This window comes from Caretta caretta, chromosome 9, assembly GCF_965140235.1.
Source record: "Caretta caretta isolate rCarCar2 chromosome 9, rCarCar1.hap1, whole genome shotgun sequence".
Taxonomy (NCBI): Eukaryota; Metazoa; Chordata; order Testudines; family Cheloniidae; genus Caretta; species Caretta caretta.
In genome coordinates this window covers 47478413-47498685 of record NC_134214.1, presented here as the reverse complement: position 1 = coordinate 47498685, position 20273 = coordinate 47478413, and the positions used below count along the sequence as shown (strand labels likewise).

At 42.3% G+C, this 20273-nt stretch overlaps 2 protein-coding genes across 7 annotated transcripts in view; one reads left to right on the top strand and one right to left on the bottom strand.

Annotated features, from left to right (window-relative positions):
• LIMS2 (LIM zinc finger domain containing 2) overlaps positions 1 to 20273 on the bottom strand; it is a 56608-nt gene that overhangs the window by 12866 nt on the left and 23469 nt on the right. For 3 of the 4 annotated variants that reach the window (XM_048863534.2, XM_048863533.2, XM_048863532.2), the window contains 3 exons: positions 18046 to 18205; positions 15319 to 15385; positions 14874 to 14994 (listed from right to left, as the gene is read on the bottom strand). The exons of the other annotated variant lie outside the window; for it this stretch is intronic. In XM_048863534.2, coding sequence (XP_048719491.1) covers positions 14874 to 14994; positions 15319 to 15385; positions 18046 to 18201 — 344 coding nt within the window. In that variant the 5' untranslated portion in view covers positions 18202 to 18205. The remainder of the gene's footprint in view (positions 1 to 14873; positions 14995 to 15318; positions 15386 to 18045; positions 18206 to 20273) is intronic. 4 annotated transcript variants of the gene reach the window in all.
• On the top strand, positions 651 to 14470 carry GPR17 (G protein-coupled receptor 17). 3 transcript variants are annotated; one of them, XR_012669912.1, is made up of 3 exons: positions 651 to 1050; positions 5131 to 5259; positions 6861 to 7047. XR_012669912.1 is itself a non-coding variant. In XM_048863536.2 (3 exons), exon 3 carries the CDS (start codon positions 11542 to 11544, stop codon positions 12556 to 12558), a length of 1017 nt encoding a protein of 338 aa, XP_048719493.1. In that variant the 5' UTR covers positions 689 to 1050; positions 5131 to 5259; positions 11508 to 11541; the 3' UTR covers positions 12559 to 14470. The 3 variants fall into 3 exon arrangements, 2 of the variants coding, with proteins under 2 accessions (XP_048719493.1, XP_048719494.1); XM_048863536.2 differs by lacking the exon at positions 6861 to 7047 and adding an exon at positions 11508 to 14470 and having other exon boundaries at positions 689 to 1050; XM_048863537.2 differs by lacking the exons at positions 5131 to 5259; positions 6861 to 7047 and adding an exon at positions 11508 to 14470 and having other exon boundaries at positions 689 to 1050.

Below are 20273 nucleotides of genomic sequence, written 5' to 3'. Positions count from 1 at the left end.
CTGTGGGACTTTGTGCAAGTCACTTAACCTCAGGTGTCCCATCTGTAAAATGAGGCTAAGAATACTTCCCTGTAGCACAGGGGTGTTGTGTGGCCTCAACCATCTATGATCCTCAGATGGAAAGCACCTGCATAAGCTGAAAGTATCATTATTATTTTCTCACTTTTTAAGTCCTCTCTTCTGTAATAGTTTCTTTCCAGGGCTGGAACCACTGTCTTCCCAGATGGAGCCACAGTCCCCACCAAAAGCAGACAGCGCCCCATTATAAGAGAGCATGCAGCTGTGCTCATCCCTGGATAAAGGCATCAGTTTTATTCAGCACTGTCAAATGGGGACTAATTATACAGGGCAGGACACTGGGACCCCTGCAGCAAGTGTCCTGAAAAAGACCCCTCTCATTCAGCTGAATAAGGGGCCTTCAACCCTTTGCACTGATAAACCATTATCAGCCCCTCCCCATTCACAAACCCTCTCTGCTGTCCCATAGACCCTCCTCTATTGCAAGCAAAGTGAAGTCTTGGAATCGCAGAGCTGTTGCCATAGCAGCCGCCCCTCTCACCCCAACTCCCACCATTATGGAATTATCCCATTCTCAAGCGTCCTGTTGTGTCTATTAATACCAGACTCCCCCCCTTCACAATACCCCTTTCCACCCCTCCAAAATAATCACAGAACTCCAAAGAGTCAGTGTAAAAGACTAGGGGGTTCAGAGAGACTTTAATAAGCAGAACAAACACTGAAATATTCAAAAATATAACAGCAGCAGCAGCCGTGGTTCCCCCCTTCCAAGGCTTCAGCTGGAATGAAAACTGCCTTTCATTGCAAGTTTGCCATCTCCTCTCCTCTGTTGTGTGAGCTGATAATGCACTATCAGAGCTAGCAGGACTCTATATAGAGGGGCTCTCTCTTCCACCCTCACTAAGTCTGAAACGGTCTGCTCCTTCTGAATCATATGACGCTTCCCCTTGATTCGCTGGCGTCAGAAGGAGCTCCCAGAGATTTACTCTAGAAGGACTTTACCCTCCACCTGCAGGACTGCGCCGTCAAGAGGTAAGAGAACTGGCTTTGGCTAGTAGAATAACGGGAGGCACTTTCCTGGTGGCTTTACGCTGTCGTAGCTGAGTCAGTGAGGGTGGTGGGAGATGTACAGAGCGGCTAATACACATAGTGTACGAGCTGTTAAACAAATAGAGTCTACAAAGAATTTCATTATAATCACTCTTGTCCCCTAAATTAGATTAGCTTTCCAAATGTCTCCATTTTCAGCCATTAGTACAGACAGGCATACACCACAAACATCACCCCATTACATTATTAATTTCCCAAGGGCAACAGAGTATTCTCAGATAGAGGGGAGTCAGCTCTGGAGGGAGTTTCATTCAGTGTTAAAAGATTTTCTGGGAAAGATGAAAGACCTTCCTGCTTGACAAAGTATTTCCACCATCATAAGCACTGATCATTTAAAACAAAACAGCTCATTCCCCAGGCAGAACCACCTTTAATGAAAAGAATGAGAGAAGAGCAGAAAACTGAACTCCACCAGAGACCTCATCATGCACTTCTAGCTGGGAAGCACTTAGTGTAGCAAAAACCAAGCTAGCTTGATTTCTTATTTAGGATGAGCTAGAAAGTTTTGCTTATTCTTCATCAAGCCTTTTATTAACAAATAGGTAGAGCACCTGTTGAAACAGTAATATGGTTGTATAAACTATTATAACTATCCAAGAGAGTATCAATGTAGTGTGGGTGTGGGAGACGGGGAGGGCCATAAAATATGGTTATATGCACACATTCTAAATGACTAACTACATCCCTGCTTACAAATCAGCTATGGGAAGCTTGGAATAATGGCTAACCCCAGAATAGAGCTCTATTCAGAAATCTGTAAATCACTAAATAGTCACACTACCCCAGCAGCGCAAGTCAAGTGGAATTCTGGGCTTGGGAACCAGACAATTAAAGAATTATTCTGCCTACAGATTCAGAACCTCTTGCATTGTAGAACAAACCCCGGATACTAAATCATTTTAAAAAGGAGATATGATTTCTAATTAGCTTCAAGCAAAAGCATTTGTACATGCTACAGTGACAAGTTTACTAGAGATTACAGAGTTATTCTACTGTGTACCACAATAGAGCAAAAATAAACAAAAAGCCTAATGCAAAATTTTGCACATTTATTTTGAATCAGTTTTAAAATAATAAAATAAAATAATAATAATAATGTGCTAAACCTTCTTTATGTGTTATTACCAAAGGCACAGAGTAAAGCCATCACTGGGTTTTCCACAGCTCTAGTGTTATTGTTATATGAACACTTAAAGCCACACATTTTTGAAAGTAGCATTTCAATTCTCAAAGCCAGCACAGCAATTAATTCTAGTGATACATAAACTTCTCCTGAGCTACTCAGATGCCAAGGACACCTTCATTTTCATGTCAACAATCAACACTAATGGCTACAAAAATTAAAGTATGTTAAAATAGCACAAGTTAAAACTCTTGGAGGATCATTTGAGTTTAGAGGCTAACTGAAAGAGTTTTGTAAAAAGAGCCATTTATTTTCTCCACACCTTCTGACAAATTAAAAAAAGAAAGAAAGAGGCCCTCACAGGTAACATATGTAACAGCAGCTTCCCCCCACAACGATACTGACTTTTGACAGACAAGTACATATGTGAGCTAGATCCATCAACATTTAATCAACTCCTGCAGCCGCAATCCCCAAGATGTTTCTCCTCCCTGTGACAACCCTACTGGACTTCTTGATATTCCTCACTCAACCCCCTGCAGTCCTGTGGTGCAATCCTGTCCCCACTGAAGTCAAAATAAGTTTTGCCATTGACTTCCACAGGGCTGGGATTTCATCATTGGTATCTTTACTATTCTGTGTCAGATACTGACAGAAAACTGAACTCAAACCCCAAAGATCATAGCTCAATGCACCACAGGAAGTCAGTTCTAACAGAATCTGATCACCACAGAGAATTTTAAGAACATGATAAAATGCATGTCACTCCAAGCCCCTTAATGTTGGGGCTGCAGATAGGGAGCAAACTGTTGCCCGGAGGAAGATTCCACCAAAGAGCTGGCTTACGGCAAATAAAATCCCTGTCTGGACTGTAGGATGACCCGATGCCAGCCTTTTAGACTCACATCCCTCTGCTGTTTCATTTTTAACAGGGTGATATAACTGAATATAAAACTAATGGCTAACCACAGTCTAATCTAATTCTTGCTATGAAGGATCATGCCTCCTTACACATTGTTTGTGGATGGAATTATTTAAATAAATGGAGTGGCAGAACAAAAAGTGTAAATTCAAAGAGTCACACAATGAGTATTAATGTGGATGTGCCCTGTCTTTCTATCAGCCATTAAATGGGTAGGTTTCCTCCTCCTTTAGTGTAAAATAGAAAAAATAAGAAAAATTCCTTCCAATAAGGATAACACATCTTTTAGCTTCCAATACCACTTTCATTTAGGGACTAAACTCACAAGGTTTTTTCCAAAGACACTAAGACCCAGAGTTTCAAAGAGACAAGTAACAGCAGCAAAGATGCGCACACTCCACAAACACTGTCTTTGCATGTGCACACCTAGGAAGCATGTACACAAAAAGAGGCAAGTCTCATAAGAATGGTCATACTGGGTCAGACCAAAGCTCCATCTAGCCCAGTATCCGGTCTTCCGACAGTGGCCAATGCCAGGTGCCCCAGAGGGAACAAACAGAACAGGTAACCATCAAGTGATCCATCCCTGTAGCCCATTCCCAGCTTCTGGCAAACAGAGGCTAGGACACCATAGAATCATAGAATATAAGGGTTGGAAGGGACCCCAGAAGGTCATCTAGTCCAACCCCCTGCTCGAAGCAGGACCAATTCCCAGTTAAATCATCTCAGCCAGGGCTTTGTCAAGCCTGACCTTAAAAACCTCTAAGGAAGGAGATTCTACCACCTCCCTAGGTAACGCATTCCAGTGTTTCACCACCCTCTTAGTGAAAAAGTTTTTCCTAATATCCAATCTAAACCTCCCCCACTGCAGCTTGAGACCATTATTCCTCGTTCTGTCATCTGATACCATTGAGAACAGTCTAGAGCCATCCTCTTTGGAACCCCCTTTCAGGTAGTTGAAAGCAGCTATCAAATCCCCCCTCATTCTTCTCTTCTGCAAGCTAAACAATCCCAGCTCCCTCAGCCTCTCCTCATAACTCATGTGTTCCAGACCCCTAATAATTTTTGCTGCCCATCCTGGCTAATCGCCATTGATGGACCTGTCCTCCATGAATTTATCTAGTTCTTTTTTGAACTCTGTTATAGTCTTGGCCTTCACAACATCCTCTAGCAAAAAGAGTTCCACAGGTTGACTGTGTGTTGTGTGAAGAAATACTTCCTTTTGTTTTAAACCTGCTGCCTATTAATTTCATTTGGTGACCCCTAGTTCTTGTGTTATGAGAAGGAGTAAATAATGCTTCCTTATTTATTTTCTCTACACCAGTCATGATTTTATAGATCTCAATCATATCCCCCTGCAGTTGTCTCTTTTCCAAGCTGAAAAGTCCCAGTCTTATTAATCTCTCCTCATACGAAAGCTGTTCCATACCCCTGATAATTTTTGTTGCCCTTTTCTGAACCTTTTCCAATTCCAATACATCTTTTTTAAGATGGGGCGACCACATCTGCATGCAGTATTCAAGATATGGGTGTACCATGGATTTATATAGAGGCAATATGATATTTTCTGTCTTATTATCTATCCCTTTCTTAATGATGCCCAACATTCTGTTCCCTTTTTTGACTGCCGCTGCACATTGAGTGGATGTTTTCAGAGAACTATCCACAATGACTCCAAGATCCCTTTCTTGAGTGGTAACAGCTAAGACCTCCTGAGGTTCCTTCCAACCCTGGTATTCTATGAAGTTTAGATCCCATCATTTTATATGTATAGTTGGGATTATATTTTCCAATGTGCATTACTTTGCATTTATAAAAAGTCTCCATTTTGCACATGTAAATGTGCATGCCTACTGTTACAGAATGCGCTGTGCTTTGAAAAACGTGGCCCATGGAACAGTGTTCCGCTCAAGCACTGATGCAGGCTGCCCTCATACTCTCATTTTTATTCTTTCAGTAATAAACAGGAACAACCACACAGCTGGTTGGAACACAAAGGACACTGCATTCCTACATCTCCAAGCTTCACAGCTCAGCTACACAGCATTTCAACACAGAGAAAGAGGGACCCACTGTGGCCAGATAGGTGAATTTCTATTTCTTAATTCTATCCATTCTCACTTCTGTTGATCTTCATCCTTCTTATCTGTCAACCAGCTTGGCAGTGGAAGGTTTCAGAGTGGAAGTCGTGTTAGTCTATATGAGCAAAAAGAACGAGGAGTACTTGTGGCACCTTAGAGACTAACAAATGTATTTGAGCATAAGCTTTCGTGGGCTAAAGCCCACTTCATCAGATGCATGTAGTGGAAAATACAGTAGGAACACACACACACACACAGAACATGAAAAAATGGGGGTTGCCATACCAACTCTAATGAGATGAATCAATTAAGGTGGGCTATTATCAGCAGGAGAAAAAAAACTTTTGTAGTGATAATCAGGATGGCCCATTTCAAACAGTTGACAAGAAGGTGTGAGTAACAGTAGAGGGAAAATTACCACGGGGAAATAGTTTTTAGTTTCTGTAATGACTCATCCACTCCCAGTCTTTATTCAAGCCTAATTTAATGGTGTCCAGTTTGCAAATTAATTCCAGTTCTGCAGTTTCTCATTGGAGTCTGTTTTTGAACTTTATTTGTTGAATAATTGCGACTTTTAGGTCTGTAATTGAGTGTCCAGGGAGGCTGAAGTGTTCTCCGACAGGTTTTTGAATGTTATAATTCTTGATGTCTGATTTGTGTCCATTTCTTCTTTTGCGTAGAGACTGTCTGGTCTCGCCAATGTACATGGCAGAGGGGCATTGCTAGCGCATGATGGCATATATCACATTGGTAGATGTGCAGGTGAATGAGCCCCTGATAGTGTGGCTGATGTGATTAGGTCTGATGATGGTGTCCCTTGAATAGACATGTGGACAGAGTTGGCAACGGGCTTTGTTGCAAGGATAGGTTCCTGGGTTAGTGTTTTTGTTGTGTGGTTGCTGGTGAGTATTTGCTTCAGGTTGGAGGGCTGTTGATTAGTCTCAGAGTTGGTATGGCAACCCCCATTTTTTCATGTTCTCTGTGTAGGTGTGTATATATCTCTTCCTACTGTATTTTCCACTGCATGCATCTGATGAAGCGAGCTTTAACCCACAAAAGTTTATGCTCAAATAAACTTGTTAGTCTCTAAGGTGCCACAAGTACTCCTCGTTCTCTTGGAAGTGGAAGAAGTCTGGTTCAGAGTACACCCACTTCTAGCCACCTATCTGAAAGACAGGTGTTTTCTTGGGATTCTGTTTCCAGTGTCTGTGTTACTGGAATTATTCCTCACCAGAAATTTCATCTCTTAAATGTTTCTGAGCAATAATCATAGTTCTGAGGGAAGATAGGGCATTACCCTCTGCTGCAGTCACTCGACTACTGCTGTATAATTTCAGGATGCAGCGAGGTTTTTGCCAGAGGCATCTTTGATAACATCAGCAACCATCTGAATGGTTTGTTAACTAGGGAAAGGGGGAACTGGCTGATCAGAAAGGAGGAAGCATCTATTTTCATATCTTCATTAACAGCAATGATGTGAAAGTCAAGAGTGTGAAAGTTTCGCACAGATAGGGGTTGGCTGGACAAAAGCCAGACTTCTACACCAAAAAGACATTCTCCTTTACTTGTGTGATCATTACTTAAGGAAAACACTCTTCTTTTCCAGATACTTTTCAGACCCAGTTCCACTTCACACTGCCTCTCTAGTCTCCAATACATCCAAGATCACTCCTGCTCCCCTTGTGAGCTTCCTTCCCTGACTAGTATTTCCTCCATCTATCCCAGCACCCTCTCCCTCCTATTTCTTCAGCTTCCTTTACTGCTTCCCCTTATACAAATATACTGTAGCATCCTGTACTACTCATAGGTGCCGACTTCTGCTCACGCCGGTGAGTGCTCAATGCCCCTCTGCCCCCAGCCCTGTTCTGACTCCACCCCTGCCCCGCCCCCATTCCAACCCCTTTCCCAAAGTCCCCGCCCCAACTCTGCCTCCTCCCTGCCCCTATTCTGACTCCTTCCCCAAATCCCGGCCCCGGCCCCAGCCCCGCTTCTTCCCCTGAGCGCGCCACGTTCCCGCTCCTCCCCCCTCTGTCCTGCAGCTTGCTACGCCACCAAACAGCTGGAGATAGGAGGTAGGCGGAGGAGCGGGGACGCGGTGCGTTCACGCGAGGAGGCAGAGCGGAGGTGAGGTGGAGTGGGGGTGGGGAGGAGAGTTTGGCTGCTGGTGGATGCAGAGCACCCACTAATTTTTCCCCGTGGGTGCTCCAGCCCCGGAGTACCCATGGAGTCAGCTCCTATGGTACTACTGGTCAAATACCACAACAGTATCAATGCAATGGCATTAAACACTCCCAGAATCTGGACAGTTATGACAGAATACTAGAGCCTTTTATTTTTAAATAAAAGGAAGAAAACCAGATACTTGATCCCCATTTTAAGCAAACAAGTAGGAATAATCAAGTTTTGCATAAGTCCTCAACTAGCTAAGTACAAGAGTTTAATGTGGTTTTGGTAAAAATGTGGCAGGTGCAAATAGGTTCCCCTATCAAAGAAAAACCTACAGGGGTTGATGCCATGATCCCTGGGATTGGTGGGGAGGAAGAAAAGTCCCAAAAGTTTTCTCTCAGTTTCCAACAGATCATTTGATTGCGCACGTGGGTTAGCATGCAGGTGGTTTGAACACAGATTTTTGGGATCTTCCAGACTCCAAGGCTGTCTACACAGAGCCTGTACTTCCATGGTGCCCCTTAGTCTCAAGTGAATCTCCCCCATAACCCAGTTAATACAGCAGCAGGTGAGTCATGCTGACATTCACTTTGTCCCTTTGCTGGCTGCTGCCCTGTATGTCCCAAATTACATTAGCCTACATTTTCAAGAGTAACTAGTGATCTTTGAGGTGTCAACTTGGGCTCACAAGGAGTTTCGATGTAGGGGATCAGGGCATCAACCCCTGCAGGTTTTCCTTTGGTAGGGGAACCCTTCCACTGCCTTCGCTGTGTCCCAGTGAAGCACATTCAGAGGGCCCCATGGACAAGGGGATGGTGCTGCAGACACATCTGACGACCCAACCCTCCCCACATCCCTCTGATAGTGGGAGATGTACAATAGACTCAACTCCATGCACAGATGTAGTTGAGGGAGGGATCCAGCTCACGGGTTTTGTCATATTTTCATTTTATAGACTGGGGACAGGTGAGGGGAATAATACAAAAGACTCAAAGCCAGAGTAAGAGTTACAGATTTGAATTCAAGATCTGTTGCATATCATAGAAAAGCTCTGGCTAAATGTCCACGAAAGGCTGGTCATTTTGCACTGCTGCTGTGGGCAACAATGAGAGTGACAAGAATAAGGTCAATTTCACTATGGTGCTGGTTAAGAAAGCTACAGGGTCAGTTGCAGCAGATATAGTTACTGGAGCTTTCAAGGAAGAGGAACATGCAGCGACTGAAAAAGGAGCAGAGTAGCAGAGAAATTCCCCTGGTAATAGCCAGGCAGCTGGGGAAGTCCAGTGCTTCTTCCTAAAGCAACTCAATAGTGTCTCACTGTCTGAATCACTTGAAGCAGAAGCCACTGCACTGTTTGGAAAAACTTTCTTCTGAATCCCAGCTCAGTAACAAAACCAACTCTGAATTTTCTGGTTAAAAAAATAACTAAAATAAATAAATAAAATAATTTCTGGCACCTGTTCCCAGACCTAGAGACATTTCTACCAGAGATGGATATATGAACTCTCCTCTCCCCATTCTCTCCAGCAATAAGCCAGATACTCTCAGAGGGTTTTTTTAAAAAACAGAGGATAACTGTGTCTCTAGTGAAGTTTCTGTATAAGGAGCTGTGACTGTGGTCCCAGGGCTGCCATTCTGAGATTGCTCAATTAGGGTAAATTGCAAAGAAGGGCGGACAATCTCCAAAACTGGTGGTCACTCCAAAACTTAGATCCACCAAGCCAACAACAAAACAGCTTCTATAATACCTTACTGGTTACCCAGAAGCCAAAAACACAGTTCCCTTAAAGCAACCCAGCCTTGGGCTCTCTCTCAGACAGCCAAGTCAAATATGATGAGGATTACTGAAAATCTTGTTCATCATATAAAAAGTTCTACAAGTCCCAGAGGATCGGACACATTACCTCCAAGGTCAATGAATATTTCAGATCTTACCCAAATACACGCTTACAGCCAATTATTATTAAGTAAACTAAGATTTATTAAAAAAAAGAAAAGAGAGAGTATTGGTTAAAAGATCATTATTCATACAGGTATGAATAGAGTTCTTAGGTCAGTTTTATAGTACAGATGGTGAGCTTAGAGTTGCAAAGCATCCTTTCCAGAATCACTTCATTAGGTTATAGTCCAATGTCCACATCCAATAACAGGGCTATCCAGAATGGCACTGGAGACCACAGTCTTTCAATTCAAACTTCCCAACAAAGCTTAAGCAGATCTGAGGTCCCAAGAGTTTTTATAGAGATTTTTGCAACCTCTTGACAGCACACAGTCCTTGGGTGAACAATAGGCTTTTGAAGTAATTTTCTATTTCCTAAGCAAATAAAATCATCCTACTGTATTTTCCACTGCATGGATCTGATGAAGTGGGCTTTAGCCCACGAAAGCTTATGCTCAAATACATTTGTTAGTCTCTAAGGTGCCACAAGTACTCCTGTTCTTTTTACGGATACAGACTAACACGGCTGCTACTCTGAAACCTAAGCATTACCAGTAATTAATTATTAATTAATCTATTAAGCAGTTCATAGACAATTTACTACAAACTTCAAAGACAAGTATAGGTTTCAGAGTAGCAGCCGTGTTAGTCTGTACCCAGAAAAAGAAAAGGAGTACTTGTGGCACCTTAGAGAGACTAACAAATTTATTTGAGCATAAGCTTTCGTGAGCTACAGCTCACTTCATCGGATGCATGCAGCAGAAAATACAGTGGGGAGATTTTATATACACAGAGAACATGAAACAATGGGTGTTACCACACACACTGTAAAGAGAGTGATCAGGTAAGGTGAGCTATTACCGAGGGGCGGGGGGACCACGACGACAAGGGAAGGAAAAAAAACCAAAAACCAAAAACCTTTTGTAGTGATAATCAAGGTGGGCCATTTCCAGCAGTTGACAAGAACGTGTGAGGAACCGTAGTGGGGGGGAATAAACATGGCAAAATAGTTTTACTTTGTATAATGACACATCCACTCCCAATCTTTATTCAAGCCTAAGTTAATTGTGTCCGGTTTGCAAACTAATTCCAATCAGCAGTCTCTCGTTGGAGTCTGTTTTTGAAGATTTGTTGTTGAAGAATTGCCACTTTTAGGTCTGTAATCAAGTGACCAAAGAGACTGAAGTGTTCTCCGAAAGGTTTTTGAATGTTATAATTCTTGACGTCTGATTTGTGTCCATTTATTCTTGTGTGTAGAGACTGTCCGGTTTGGCCAATGTACATGGCAGAGGGGCATTGCTGGCGCATGATGGCATATATCACATTGGTAGATGTGCAGGTGAACGAGCCTCTGATAGTGTGGCTGATGTGATTAGGCCCTGTGATGGTGTCCCCTGAATAGATATGTGGACAGGGTTGGAAACGGGCTTTGTTGCCAACTGAAGTATAGACAATGAAATTACTACACCCAAGTTTCATTTAAATGTTAATATTCCCTTTTGATCTCTGAATCAAAAGACAGGATTCATCTGTTTACATGGTTAACATCTAACAAGGTATAAGTAAACACATACAACTAGTATACTACCTCTAATTCTCTAACAATACAGATTTGCATTTCAAAGCTCTATGTTAGCTATTGCTAAGGAACAGCCCTAATTACCATTTATATACTTCTCTAATATGTCTTTAAAGGTTCAATTTGGATAATTTAGTCTGCAAGATGCTTAACCCTTTCTGGCCCTATGTCACAGGAGCTCTTTAAAACCTAGGACAAATATTACCAATATTTTGGCACCAGGCCAAAAAATCAGTCACTCTTGAGTGTATAGTGCCTATTTCCACTTTTCTGTTAACCTGGGATGTGGGTATTTATCACTTACTAAGTCTCAGAACATCTTGGAGATAAATTTACAGCTAGCTGATTGCATTACAATAATTTTCTTCAACAGACAGGAAAGGTCTGGAAAACTCAATTGAGAGGGAGGGGTTTATAATTTTAAAGTAGGTCAGACTCTGAGTTTATAAAAATTGGGCAGTGTCCTTTTAAGTACTTCTCTCGGCAAGCAAGAGACATGTTGACTGATTTCTAGACTGCCTCACCATTACCAAGGTTCTTTGTAAGATCGGTTTTCTTAATTTTTTTAGGTCCCTGGTTGGTGCCCCAGAGCTGTAGTGAGGAATGAATGGTCCAGCAGATCCCTCAAGCCTACTCCTCAACTCCTCCCTGGAAACTTCAGAACAATGTGGCAAAGAGACCCATACAGAGAACATCCTTTTTGCCACATTTTATCTCCTGGATTTCATCCTGGCTTTTGTTGGCAATACCCTGGCTCTTTGGCTCTTCATCCGGGACCAAAAGTCAGGCACTCCAGCCAATATTTTCCTGATGCATCTTGCTGTGGCCGACCTGTTTTTTGTGCTGGTTCTACCCACCCGGCTGGTATATCACTTTTCTGGCAATCACTGGCCATTTGGCGAGATCCCATGCAGACTCATTGGCTTCCTTTTCTATCTCAACATGTATGCCAGTATCTACTTCCTTATGTGCATCAGCGTTGACCGCTTCCTAGCCATCGTGCACCCTGTGAAGTCCATCAAACTCCGCAGGTCACTCTACGCCCACTTGGCATGTGCCTTTCTTTGGGTTATAGTTGCTGTCGCAATGGCACCTCTGTTGGTCAGTGTGCAGACAGCCGAGATGAACAACACGACTGTCTGCCTACAGCTCTACAGAGAGAAGGCATCACGCCATGCTCTCGTGTCGTTGGCAGTGGCATTCACCTTTCCATTTGTTACTACAGTGACCTGCTACTTATTGATTATCCGTAGCCTGAGGAGTGGCAACAGAATTGAGAAGCACCTGAAGGAAAAAGCCATCAAGATGATCATCGTTGTCCTAATGATCTTTCTGGTCTGCTTTGTACCCTATCACATCAATCGCTACATTTACATTCTCCATTATGATGGCACCAAGACTTCCTGTGAAACCCAGCGAGTCCTGGCACTCAGTAACCGCATCACTTCCTGCCTCACCAGCCTGAATGGCGCCCTTGACCCAGTGATGTATTTCTTTGTGGCTGAGAAGTTCCGTGAGGCCTTGTGCAGCTTGTTTTGTGGCAAAAGAGCTGCAATGATGCCTCCAAGTTATGAGGGGAAGACAAATGAGAGCTCACTAAGTGCTAAATCTGAATTGTGAGCAAGTGATCATATTTGCTGTCACTTCTGGGCACAACACAGCCAAGAGACTCTCTAGAGAGTAAAGGCAAGTGACCCCAAAGACAAAGATGTTATTCCCAGAGTCAGTATCATTCTTGCAATATCAAGGAGGAGAGTTCAGTTATTCTATGCAGCTACAACCAGCAAGAGCTCATCTCTGCCAGCAGACAGATTCTAATCTCAGTAAATCACAAGACATCTAAACATGAATGCAACAGCAGCAGCATCTGTTGCCCAATCCTGAAGCTGGGGCCTGAATATTTAGGGATGGAGGAAGGAAACAAGAATTTAATTAAATCATGATTTCTTCTTCTAAGAGTTTTATACTCAAGGCTCGTTCAAGCAAATGTTGGCCACCCTGAGAAACAGAACAACTGGAATTCAAGGCTAAGATTCAATGGGTGATTGCTCCCTGCCCAAAACACACACCGTCCCCTGAAATCCTATGTTGTGCCAGCCCAAGAGATTCAGTCCTGGAGTATCAGAGGAGAATAGTAGTGTCTCTAGATCTATTGTGAATGTTTGTAGAGAGTTGGGGAGATACAGTATGCGTGCTGAAGAGGGGAAAAGGGAAACCTGTGGCTGGAATAAATGGGAGACATCCTGATTCTCCAGGGATGTCAAGTTATTGTTGCCACAGACCTCTTGTCTATGCCCAGGATGTGGGCATGAGCAGTAAACATAATGCTAATATTTCAACCTGTCCTTGGGTTTGTGGGCCAAGGCCCCAGCAGCTGTCTTCAGTTACAGGCAGCATTTTCTGAACTAGCCTTGGGGTGTAGTCCTGTTTGAATGATCAGTCACCTTAATAATCTCAGGCTAAAATAAAAGGGAATGGAAAGAAGTTTCATGAAAATCAGTAAAGGGAATATCTTCCATTGGTTTATAAATGGTGAACCCTAAAACTCTGAATCCCTGTAAATATATTAGCCAAGAAGATGAAAAGTAGATGTGCTGAAAGTGTGAAACCCAGCCTGCTTGGGAAAAGCTCTTTAGAGTGTTTTATAATTATTTACATTCTGTCTCATGTGTTTTATTTGGTCTGAAAAACATTTCATTTGCTACATAGGATCACTAACCTAGTTTAGCTAAACTACCCTCACTGATAAATGCTGCACCCAATGGAACACATCTGGGTATCAAGACAAGAAGGGGAGGTAGGAGAAATCCCATGGTATAAAAGGAGAAGAGCAGAAGATTCCATTATGTCCACTAGGAACCTTGCTAAGCCAATCATATTTGCCTCTGAAGTGCTTAGATACGGCAGTGATGAGCACTATAGAAAGCCATATGATAGATCAATCTTATTTACATATTCTACCCATGTCACTGGGAAGGAGCTCTCTACGTCTCCAAGAGTTTAGATCCTAAATTATGAAATCAACAGCTTTTTATCTTCGTTAAGTTCTGGAATCCTGACTGCTTTCCCAGCCGGTACCCAGCACTGCTCAAAGGCACTGGACAATCAGAGACACAAGCCAAGGAGCCAAAAGGAAAATCCATTAACCGTAATTTTGGAAGCCTAGAGACTGGTGTTATATGGAGGATTACTTGAAAGGGAACTAATTATGGGAGGTTCCCTGGTGGACAGGATGAAGCAAATAATCCTCTTTCCTTTTTCCATGTTGATCATGTTAGCGGGTAGGAACATCAACTCAATGACTCTCCCAACCCCTGCTGGACAGAGGTATAACAGTCTGAAGTTAATCCACTATGCTTCAGAATTCAAAACTATCTGCCAAACTGTCTGTCTCTCTTCTTACTGGGATGTGCTTTTGTACAAGTTTCCTGTCCCGTTTGTATTAGTTTTGCAATTCATTTTTTTAAAACAAAAAACTTTTTGGACTTGTTTATACCTGTTACACATATATAAAATAAATAGTTTCAAAGGACCAGTGAAGAGATGGTCTTTATATTAACAGAGGCTCCCCCTCAGTCTCTCATTATGCCCAGGGTTCTCACTCAATCAGCGAATAGCCTGCGCAGAGACATCCCCCTTCATCTCTCACATGCAGGCCAGCATCACGACTGGAATCCTTTCCCTCTCCAGCCAGCCTCCTGCCCATTCGCCCAACTCTATCCACAGTCTATTGGCATTCTGCCTTCAGGCCCCTCCTCTACCCATATTTTGTTGGATAGTCAGTGTCCTGTCTATTGCCCTTTCTCTACTCATCTCTCACTTTCCAACCACTCAATCCTACTCCAGCCACTTTGTTTTGTTTTACTGTGCTAAACCTCCTGCTCCCACATCCACAATATACCGGGCAAAGCCCCTGTGGCTCTGCTCTCTCTTACCTGCCAGCATTTTTTACGAAGCCTAGGTCGGCAAGTGCCACATCACAGAGCTCACAACGGAAGCATTCTGGGTGCCAATTATTATTCATTGCCTTGATCACACGTCCAATAATGAACTCACCTTGGAAAGAAAAACACAACTCTTAGATGCAAACAGAACCAAATTTCAGCAAAAATCTCTCCCGCACATCCACCACCATTCCTTTTCAATGCCACAAGGCTCAGTATATTCTGACTTGCTGAAAATACCACTTCCTCCCAGAAGAGTACCAGAAGCACACCTTCATTCCTAACCACTGCCAGAGTAATTCTCTATTCCTGTCCAGAGAGCCTGATGCTTAGGATGACCCCAGGGTTAAAATTTTCATCCCCAGTGATCCTTTGCCCCATGACTTCTACTCAGGGAAGAGAAGAGACTAAATAGTTTTGCACATGGAGATCTTACCGCATTGCCCACAGCAGGGTGCAAACAGCATCTGGAAATCATGCTCACAATACTTTCGACCCTCAAACTGTTAACGAAACAAAGGAGAGAAAATCCTTAGTGAATCACAAACTGTTCACTGTAAAAATTCAGACTCTATTATTAGAGTTTGCAGTGGCAAACTTGTAAAGGTTGAGCAAGTGTTTCCATTTCCAACCCATTCTTCAGTTGCTTGTCATTGCCTTGAAAAAAAATCTTTCACTTTCCATACTTTTTCTCAACCCTATGGAGAATTTTCTTGGACAATGTAGCCAAATTAATGTGGGCAAAGATGCAGGGGAAAACCAAAACCCACACAAAACTCCACTGTTCCTGTAATTAGCTTTTCTTGTCATTTTCTTCTGGGTTTTCATACCTCAAAAGAGCTCAAATTTTACATGATTGTTTTCCACACAGAAAATGAAAAAGAGCTTAGCATTTTAAAAATTAGATAGTTTTCAAATTACATTTGTACATGTGCTGTATAAAATTTTACAGACAAGTTCACTAATTTTGGTTATCCAACTTGAGAAGCTTTGTGCCAAATTTTCCGAAGACCCAAGAACCCACTCATGCCCTTTTCCCATATGCAATGCTGAGCACTTTTTTTTTCTTTTCTCCCCTTCTCCCACCCCCCACTTTTCTTTAAAGAAAGAAAGAAAAACCGTGAAATTAAATACAGAAAATTAAGTTAGTGCAGTATTAGGGGTGAGAAACTGAACACACAAAAATCAGGAATTCAGAAGTGAAGATTCTGACAGAAACATTAAGCCCCAGCTTTTATTCTACCATTTAGGTATTTAAGTACCTGTCCTAATTTGTGCTTGCAAGTTAGGTACTTATCCAGCTCTATGCTAGTAGTTATGCTTACAACTTTATATGAACAAAACACAGGGACAATTTTAATATGTGTGAAACTGAGATCCATCTGAAAACTGGGCCCTAAAAGGATGCTTTCAGTCAAATGTGGCCAAAAATTTAGACTTTAAAAAACGTGCTTTTTAAATAAACAGGATGTGCATGCAATGTGGTCAAGTTAACATGGATATAGGAATCTTGTGTTATGAATTTCCCAACTTCTGCATGTATGGTTTTTAATTTAGTTTTATTTTCGAAATATGTATTTTTCTGTTCCACTGCATCCTAATTTTGCTTAATTTATGTTTAACCGGGATGAGGGGAAAATGACTTTCTAACACAACTCTGGATTTGTCAGTCAAGTCGATGATAAAGCTTAGGATCAAAAGAAATGAAAAACAACAAGATTAGAGAACTGAAATTCGCATCCCCACAAAGTCTCCCCATTACTGGTCAACTGGCCAGACAGATATCCCAAGGAGGAAGACAGCAGTACATTTAAATTTAAGGCTAGTTTAGAGTATGATCATTTCAAGGTTAAGAGACACAGAAGCCTACGGGGAGGGAAAAGGCTGAGGGGACTGCTGACAGCACAGGGCCCATCTGAGCTAATATGGAGACCGTGAAGCAATCTGACTGAGCCCCTCACTGGAAAGATAAGATTCTGCGGACAATCTCCCGCATCATCTGCCCCACCAACTTGGAGGAAAGAGCCAGGGGAAGAAGGTGGAAGAGGAATGAGTAACAAGTGTTTGTGCAGAACTGAAGGAATAATTGACAGTGATTTCCTGACAACATGAGGATGTGGGAACCTGAAATGTATCTTAGCCGTCACATGGCAATGGTAAAGATCACAGCGTCACTTTTCTCTCAACCTGAACAAGCAGCTATATTAAAATAAGGAAAATGGTAATATCCTACAGCTACAATGCTTCTTCCTATCCCAGACCCTCCTGCCTGGCTTCCTGCTATAGTTTTAAAGAAAAAGTTCCTGTATGCTCAGATCAGCCAAGGTCACGAAATAGAAGAAGATTGAAGGGGAACGTTGAAAAAGAGAAGATTGAACAAATTGGGTTTGTTTAGTCTGGAGAAGAGAAGACTCAGGGGAGACATAACAGTTTTCAAGTACATAAAAGTTTGTTGCGAGGAGGAGGGAGAAAAACTGTTCTTCTTAACCTCTGAGGATAGGACAAGAAGCAATGGGCTTCAATTGCAGCAAGGGCGGTTTAGGTTGGACATTAGGAAAATCTTCCTGTCAGAGTGGTTAAGCACTGGAATAAATTGCCTAGGGAGGTTGTGGAATCTCCATCATTGGGGATTTTTAAGAGCTGGTTGGACAAACACCTGTCAGGGATGGTCTAGATAATACTTAGTCCTGCCTTGAGTGCAGGGGACTGGACTAGACTAGATGACCTCTCGAGGTCCCTTCCAGTTCTATGATCTCATATCTGCAGGGAATTACAGTTATCTCCACTGATCTCCCAGTCAGCACACAGCATCTCACACTCTCATGTCATGTGGCACTGGACCATGAGCATTTCACCTTGACCTGACAAGGTAGCCCCTCAGTCCCCTCACTCCGGTGACAGAGGCCCCTGCTGCTTCAGATTTAGCAGTAATGTCTGACTCAGCCCTCTGAGAGGGCTAGTTACACTGGGAAGGAAAAGGCAGACAGAAACACTGATAGCAGGCAAAGAATGACACTTGAAGCTTTATCCTGTCAGATGTTGAGTGCTCTCAGTTTTCAAAGAGTTCAGTGAGAGCTACAGATACTCAGCATCTCCCAGGATCAGGTTTTTAAAAGGGGAAGTCAAGAAACTTTCTATAGCTTCACATAGGCAGTAATCTCACCTCATAGAAGAGTCCATCTGGGAACTGTCTGAAACACTGAGCACAGACAAAGCAGTTCTCATGATAGAGCTCCCCATTGCTATTCACGATCCTCTCCGATGGATCAAAGCGAGCCTGGCAGCGCTCACACACTGCATTTGCGAGGGCATCAGACATATTACTGAGAAGGAAATAAAGGTCAGTGTCAAAACATGGGCAATGTCACAGCTATCAAATGAATATGCATAAATCACACAAGTAACATTAGTGTCACCATCAGGGAGTTTCTTCTTGTTTTTCATCCCTTTTTGCACGAATAAGTACGATGAAAATAGTGCAGCATGCAGGGGAATGGAATCAACAAGTTATTCAGAATCAACATCCGATATTTGTTTACATCCGACACAGGCAGAGGTGACAGCCACATAGTAATTTGCAGAACTATATGATGGATTCATTTATCTTACACTTTTGACCACCTTGCCTGCCCTTTGTTCACAAATCCCCCTCTTACTTACTTATTCCAGACATCCTCCATTAAAACACAAAATAAATTAAAACCCCTGCAGAGAAATGTTTTCTCCTTTTCTCCTCCTATGCATAACTGCCCCACCCCCTTTCAACAAACATCACACTTGCCTGAGGCCTAGGATGGGAAAGCATGAGGCCAGGTGTTCTATGTATTAAAATGTCATAGCTTTAAAGTCCTATCTCTCATGTCCCTGCAGGGTTAGAAATGGCAACTTCAAAAAATGGGGAAGATTCCCAGTTTCCAAATGGGATCAGTTTTCTTTTAAAATCTCAAGTATCCACAGAGTATCTGAATTTAGAATGGTAACATTTTTAGGTATAGTAAAGCTATTTTATATTTTTGTAGATGTTTTTGTTGTTCCCTCTGAGCTCTGCATGATTGGAGTGATGGTAGCATTACAGGTTGATGCATATGAAAACCAAACCCAATTAATATTTTTAAGACACTCAAATATTTATAAAATAGCCTTCCTGTAGCATATGTTGTATATACAGAATACTTGAGGGGGTGGTATAAAAGGTTTAATCAACACTTGCATATGGCCTGCATACATTTCTTCTTCCTTTTCTTTCACTTTGTTTGTAATGCTAGTTCATCTTTTATTTTATGCATAGCATGAAGTAAAGACCACAGTGGTGGCTGTTCTATCTTTCCCTAAAGCAAGGGGTCAATCTCTGTGCTGCAGTAGACAGCTAGATTTCTTTTGTTAACATTATTCTGGGTCATCTTGTTTTCTGCAAATATTTATTGAAAACAAGAAATCAATACATGTACTCTAGTAGTGGCAGCTTCTCTTTCCTCTGACCAGTCAGAGGTGCCAGCAGAAAAACCAGACATGGAAGACAGAAGCCTGATTCTCCAATGCCTTGCGTCTTGTATAGTCATTTACAGTCCTGCAAAGTGAATATAAAATGGTTGTAAAATGTATCAAACTAGAATTCCCCACTCTCATTGGTGGAAACACTTTACATCCATTTTGCACAGGTATAAGCCAAAGGAGAACCAGGCCCAATGATTAGATTAGAATCAATAGTACTAATTTACAGACATTAAAATGGATTTTCTTTCCTCCCTGCAGTACAAATTGGCCTTTACACTTAGAATCTCACCAAAATTATGAATAGACAGGAAATCCTGTAACCTTGTGGCCCACAACTCATGGTTTACAGAAACGCCAGACATTTGCCTGAGCTCTGCTGGAGCAGCACAGGAACAGTCAATGTCAGTGTTTGTAGCAAAACCCAGAGGCCATCCTTGGGATTTGATCAATTCTGTTTCCAATCACAGCTTTGCTTCAGCTAAATCACAGGCCAGGAAGGTTCATAATGGCAGGATTTTATACAATAATTCCACCATCGAACACTCAAATCAACCTGGAAAAAATAAAAAAAACCACTTGGTCCCTGGGTTCAAAGGCTTAATCTTTCTAGACTACATGGAGAGGAGGGGTGGGAGGGAACAGCAAGGAGGAAGATAAACAATAAAAAAGGCAGAGAGTATTCTAAGTGTGAAGCTGTAATTACCGCTCCTCTCATTCATCTTCTGTATTATGGAAAGAGACTAGAGGGGTTGGGGGAAATGACAGCTTCTATGACTAGAGAGATAAGGTGGGTGAGATAATATCAAATCTCAAGAAGAGGTCTGTGTAGCTCAAAAGTTCTCTCTTTTACCAACAGAAGTTGGCCCAATAAAAGATATTACTTTACCTCACCCACCT